Here is a 6,633-nt window from a genome sequence, read left to right on the forward strand (position 1 = left end):
TACCACGTAGTTGTCGAGCTTTCTCTTGCGCTACCATACGTCGGTATTCCGCCACCGTGGCTGTAGTAGTAGTAGTCGCCTTCACCGTGGCTCTGGGAATAGTTCTACTCGGCGCTGTGTGTGACTATTAGGGGGGCCACCGTACGCTCTAAAAACCGAGGGTTGAGGCCGTAGCATCTTAACGCAACGCTGGACGGGGATAGCCTTTGGCATTTTCGCTCATGGGTAGACCATCCCTCTTCTTCTTCGTCCGTAGATTATGTGAATAGCCATCGCCGTTCTGTCATGGGATCCTCTTTATAACCGTAGGCCACTGTGCGCTTTGTCGTTGTTGCCATGGTAATCATCCTTACCATAGCCACCGCGAAAGTCTTTGTCGTTGTTGCCATGGTAATCATCCTTACCATAGCCACTGTAAAAGTCTTTGTTGTTGTCGCCATGGTAATCATCATTACCATAGCTATTGTGATTGCCATTGCCCTTGTTATCGTTGCTGCTCCTGTAATGTGCGTCATGGCCGTCATGGTAGCCGTTGTCATCGTGACCGCCACCGCCACCGTATCCTTTACCGTCGGGTTGGTACTCGTAACCGTGCTTCGATTCACTGTCGCTGCTGCCGCCGCTGCTATGGTAGCCGTCGCCATGCCGTCCTCCGTCTTTGCTCGATGACGAATGGAGGCTCGGTCTGCGTGCATCTGGTTGCAAGTAAAGACTGCGTGATATTCACGAATATTCTCCAATCTAACAGAAGTGAATATGTAACTAAAAATCACATTCTACGTGTGTAAAAATAAATACATTTCGAACCCGTGATTCCGTGTTTATTGTACACATCCTCAACTATATAAACAGATTGTGTCAACTAGACATTGTATCAGGTAAATAAATAGATGTACAACATATAAAATAAGGACATAAAATAGAAATAATACAAATCAAATAAAGACGTTGTGTTGCAAGGACAAATAAGATGCTTGGCAGATTAAGATGGCGACCAAATGTCATCATCGTACGTTTTTTACGTACATAACTTTTCATGATACTTGGTTCTACAGCGCCGCTAATCATGACTTAATCCCTATGCTAACAGCGTGTCGTTAACGGTCATTTTGAACAATGGGGGTTTGTATTTTGCATCACACCGTCTCACCAGAACACATTCGCCCTTATTTAACATAATTAAAAGTTAATCGTTATTGGAACAAGGTGACGTATCGTATATAGTTGTCGAAACGACATGCCTCCCGACTTAAAGCCGCACTATGCGCATCTACACGCTAATTTCTCCAGTACTAGAATAGCAAATACTTCGTGTCATGCAGAATCACCCTACCAATTATGACAAAATAAACTCTAGTTCCTCCCATTTCACTGCGCGTTGTCTTATAAAAGGCATTTGAAAATACCGCCAATGTTGTTCAAATTCTCCGATGTTGTTGACAGTTTCGCGTTGCTCTCCCAAGCAACCGTGTAGCGGTGCTGCGGTACAGCGGTACGGGTGTAGCAAAGATAAAAACATGTGACGTCACCTAACCGCTTCGAGGCTAAATTGTTTGGCAAACAAGTCGGCGTTACCGCCAGATTACCAGATTTCGCACCTCTTTCTTGTGGGTTTTAAGCAAACGCGCAGTGAAATGGGAAGCACTACAGTTTATTTTGCCATAAGGTAGTGTGATTATGCATGACACGAAGTATTTGCTAGTCTAGTACTGGATAAATTAGCGTTTGGATGCGCATAGTGCGGCTTTAATTAAATCTATGATAGTTACAGCAATTATTCGGATAACGCTGTAACCCCTACTATTCATGTTATTCGTTCTATTAACCCTTTGCGTTTAACAGGACCTGGCGAACGAACGCTGCGCAAATATTGACATTAATCGTTTTTTTCCCAATGAATCATTACCGAGCGAGTACGGGTCGGCATTTATTGTGTTTTTATCATTATTATTCTAACGCCTGACAACTGATGCATTTTTGGCTCGTTTCCAACCAAACGTAGTTTGTCTTAATTTGCAATGTGGTAAAACCTGGACGCACGAGGTGAGGGAATCATAGCTAATCGTAGCGTGGCACATGAAAGCGTCGCGTGTCGGCGGATGTCGGCTGCGCATCCGGGTACTTCTCCCCGTGTGACGTCAGCCACGACGCATGCGCCAACTCGCTCGCCGGAATTCCATCCCCGGCGTACAGGCGCGCCTCCAGGGCGTCTGCGTGCGCGTGCGCGTGCGCATGCGCACCACCCCGCTTTCCCTCGGCAGTAGGCGACGCCTTCTTGAATGCGCGTATGTACTTCTCTATGTTAACCTGATTCTCTCTCCGCCCGTCTCTAAGCGCGCCCGCCCGCGCCGGGTAATGTGGCGCCCCCTGGCCTCGGCTCAAACTGCTGGAGTCCCGGATGTTATCCTGCATCGCCTTCTTGACTTTATCAAAAGCTGTAATACCTTCTGCCTTGTATCCGAGTCTCCGCGAGACGACGTTATCTAGATAATCCGGATCCAGCAATCTGCCGTAGTCCGTCCCGCTGTCGTCATGGTAACGCTCTTTAGATACGCCGACGTGAGATTTGACTCGCCCCTTCTTTCTCGGCGCGGATTTCTTGCGGTAGCCGCCCACAGCCGGTCCTGCGCCGCTGTAAGGCTTGTACAACATGTACCCCATCTCTTCCTTGTCCATCGGCCCGTCTCTAGGACCATCGTAGCGGCCTCCCTGCATGCCGTCGTGGTTCTGCAGGTAGGGTGTTCCGTAAGGCATGACGGGATCGTACGTGCCCTTCATGACGTATTTGAAGGCGTAGGCGTGGTCGCAGTAGTCGGAATAGCATTCGGCGCTTCCATCCACCGTTACGACGCCCAGAAACTACAACGAGATTGGCGATTGCACAAGGTAAATAAGTGTCTCATATAATATTAAAACAGTCATAAAATAATAATAATAATAAATATATATATCGCGTATTAAACGTTTTCCGAGATAGATAACACTAACTAGAACTTCAGTCGACATGAAGCGATGTGATTTCTTCGGCGCCAAGTGTAGATAATACGTAATATACACACGGAAAACAAATATCTAACGTTTCACCAAGTTTATTCACGACTATAAATAAGTTGACACGATCAAAGTATTGGAGTAAGTTATGGTCGCTAGATGGCACTAACTACTGATTTCTGATTGCAGCCGTCGGCACGTATAATCGTATCACACTACACGTTGCCGCGAAATGGTCCGAAGTGAATGTCATATCTATGAGTTATGCGTATAGGCCCATTATTAGTGAAAGTAAATCGAATACTACTTAATATAAAGGTTGTAGCTACGGAGGCGATTTCGGTAAATGTTGATTTACAATCCGGTAGATGTCGCCACGTCCTACGACGGGTAGAGGCCCTCTGCGTGTCGCGGACAGATGGCTGTGTACGCTGAGCGGTTGCTGCAGCCGGTTGCTGCCGAAAACATGCGGGTGGCCATGACTCGGTTCCTCGTTGGAGGTGGCACGAAGTGATGATGCGTAAGCCATTGCTTTCTCGAAAATGCTCCTGCCAACTACAGGCACGTGATCTCGCCGACCCCCTCCACCGTAACCGGGCGGGCGACCTTTTTCGATGGCGGGACTCGGTGATGGCGAGCCGGGACCTCTCGCGTTCACGTGTTTGCCTATGCGGACGTTTATCGCTGCTTGCAATCCGGCATAGCCTCCTCCACCGGAGTGCGCTCGTTCAGCAGGGTAGTCTTTCCTCCCGCCATGGTAGCCACCACCGTAACTGCTACCGTGACCGTGGTTGTCGTAGCTTTCATCTTTGCCGTAGCCATCGTCGTATCCGCCACCGGGGCTGTCGTAGTAGTCGCCTTCACCGTGGCTGCTGGGAAAGTTCTCTTCGCGGCTGTGGTGACTATTACGGCCACCGTATCCTCTACCGAGGTTGAGGCCGTAGTCATCTTTACGCAAGCTGACGGGGAAGCCTTTGGCATTTTCGTCATGGTAGACCTCCTCTTCTTCTTCTCCGTAGATATTGTGATAGCCATAGGAGAAACAGAGAAGAGATAAACGGCAGATTGGGCTGGAATCCGGATTTATCTAGATAACGTCGGTCTCGCGAGACGCGATAGCAAGGCAGAACAGGTATTGACAGCTTTTGATAAAGTCAAAAAGGCGACTGCACGGATAAGCATCCCGGACCCAAGCAGTATTGAAGGCCGGAGGCCGAGGGGGCGCCACATTACCGCGCGCCGGGGCGGGCGCGCTTAGAGAGACGCGGAGAGAGAATCAGGTTCAACATAGAGGAAGTACATACGCGCATTCGAAGAAAGGCAGTCGCGCTAGCGTGACGCGGAGGGAACAGCGGGGTGGTGCGCCATGTGCGCACTGGCGCGACAGCGCGTACGCAGGACGGTCCCTGGAGGGGGAGCGCGGCGCTGGTACGCCCGGGGAATGGAATGTCGGCGGGCGAGCGAGGTTGAGTCGCAGTAAGCGTCGTGGCACCGACGTCAGCACAGGGGAGAAAGTAGCGCGAGGCGGCATGGCGCATCGGGAACATCGCGCCGACCGATCGCGACGGCTTTCATGTGCGCGACGGCTAGCGATATAGCTATGATTCCCTCACCGTGCGTGGCGTCCAGGGTTTCTACCAATCTGCAATTAAGCAAACTACGTTGGTTGGAAACGAGCCCAAAAATGGCATGGACAGTTGTCAAGCGTTAGGAATAATAATTAGATAAAAAACAATAAATGGCGCGACCGCGTACTCGGCCTCGTAATCGATGTCATTGGGAAAAAACGATTAAATGGTCAATATTGCGCAGCGTTCGATGTCAGCAGGCCAGGGTCCCTGGTTAAACTCGGTGAGCAAAGGGCTTAAGTAGACACGAATAATCATGAAATAGCGTAGAGAGGTTGACAGGTGTATCGCGAATAATTGGCTGATAAACATATCAATAGATTTAATTAATAGCCGCACCTATGCGCATCCAAGACGCTTAAATATTAATACCAAGTATAGAGCTAAGGTGCAAAAATACTTACGTGTGCATGCATCAATCAGCAGGCGCTAACCTTATGGCAAAATAAACTGTAGTGCTTCCATATCAGCAGCTGCGACCGGGCGATTTGCTAACACCCACAAGAAAGAGGTGCGAAATCTGGTAAATCTGGCGGTACGGCGCCGACTTGTAATTGCCAAACATTTAAGGCCTCGATAGCGGTAGGTGACGTCAGCATGTATTTTTATCTTGCTACAGGGCCGCCCGACAGACAGTCGCCGATACCGGCTGAGGCGCGGCAGCACGCCGCTACCCAATCAGGTTCCTTGGGAGAGCAACAGCGAAACTGTCACAACCAATCGGAGAATTTGACAACCATATGGCGGTATTTTCAAATGCCTTTTATAAGACAACAGCGCAGTGAAATGGGAGGAACTAGAAGTCTTATTTTGTCATAAATTGGTAAGGGGTGAAGTTACTGCATCGACGACAAAGTTATATTGGCTATTACTAGTAACTAGAGAAATTAGCGCGTGAGTAGATGGCGCATCAGTGGCGGCTTATGTAAGCTCGGGAAGGCATGTCCGTTTCGACAACTATATACGAATACGCTCACCTTAGTTCGCAATAATCGATTAACTTTTAATTATGTTAAAATAACGGGCGAATGTGTTCGGATGAGCAGCGAGTGTGAATGGCAAAATACAAACCCGCCCATTGTTGCAAAAAAGACCGTTATACGACATCGCTGATTAGCAGTAGGATAAGTGCATGATTAAGCAGCGCAGGGCCTGTAGAACCAGAGTATCATGAAAAGTTATACCGTACGGATAAGATGGACGATATTGGTACGCGGCCATATCGTTATATCTGGCCAAGCATGGGCTTATTTGTCGCTGCAGAGCCACAACTCTTTATTTGATTTGTATTCATTTCTCATTTTATGTCCTTATTTATATATGTTGTACATGGCTATTTATTTACTCTGATACAATGTCTGATTACCACAACATCTGTTTATATAAGATTGAGGATGATGTACAATAAACACGGAATGCACGGGTGTCGAAATGTATTTGATATTTTACACACGTAGAATGTGAATTTTTAGTTACAGTATGTCAGCATATCTGTTAGATTGGAGAAAGTATTCGGTGAATATCACGGCAGTCTTTACTTGCAAGCCAGAATGCAACGCAGCACCGAGCCGTGCCATATCGTCGCATCGAGCAAAGACGGAGGACGGCATGGCGACGGCTACGCAATAGGCAGCGGCGGCAGCAGCGACAGTGAATCGAAGCAGCGGTTTACGAAGATAGCCGAAGCCCGGACGTAAAGATAACGGGTGGCGGTGGCGGTGCACGATGACAAACGGCTACATGACGGCCATGAAGCGGCACAATTACAGGAGCACAAGATAACAAGGGCAACTGGAGAATAGCACAATAGCTATGGTTAATGAATGATTACGCATGGCGACAACACAAAAGACTTTTAAGCAGTGGCTAATGGTAAGGATGAATTACCATGGCAACACGACAAAGACTTTACGCGCTGGCTATGGTAAGGATGAATTACCGATGGCATACAACCGAACAATAGGCTTTTCAACAGTGGCTAACGGTAAAGATGGTCAGCACATGACAGTAACGG

General features: G+C 48.3%; 1 protein-coding gene across 1 annotated transcript; it reads right to left on the minus strand.

Moving 5' to 3' along the window:
• Nucleotides 1–257: 257 nt before the first annotated feature.
• LOC106804969 (N66 matrix protein-like) lies at nt 258–2,165 on the minus strand. Its single transcript, XM_014806392.1, has 2 exons — nt 2,041–2,165; nt 258–695 (listed from the first exon to the last, which is right to left on the minus strand). The coding sequence occupies exons 1-2, from the start codon at nt 2,054–2,056 to the stop codon at nt 298–300; spliced, it is 414 nt and encodes a 137-aa protein (XP_014661878.1). The 5' UTR covers nt 2,057–2,165; the 3' UTR covers nt 258–297.
• Between the last annotated feature and the right edge of the window lie 4,468 nt (nt 2,166–6,633).

Source organism: Priapulus caudatus, unplaced genomic scaffold, assembly GCF_000485595.1.
Source record: "Priapulus caudatus unplaced genomic scaffold, Priapulus_caudatus-5.0.1 Scaffold94, whole genome shotgun sequence".
Lineage (NCBI taxonomy): Eukaryota > Metazoa > Priapulida > Priapulimorpha > Priapulimorphida > Priapulidae > Priapulus > Priapulus caudatus.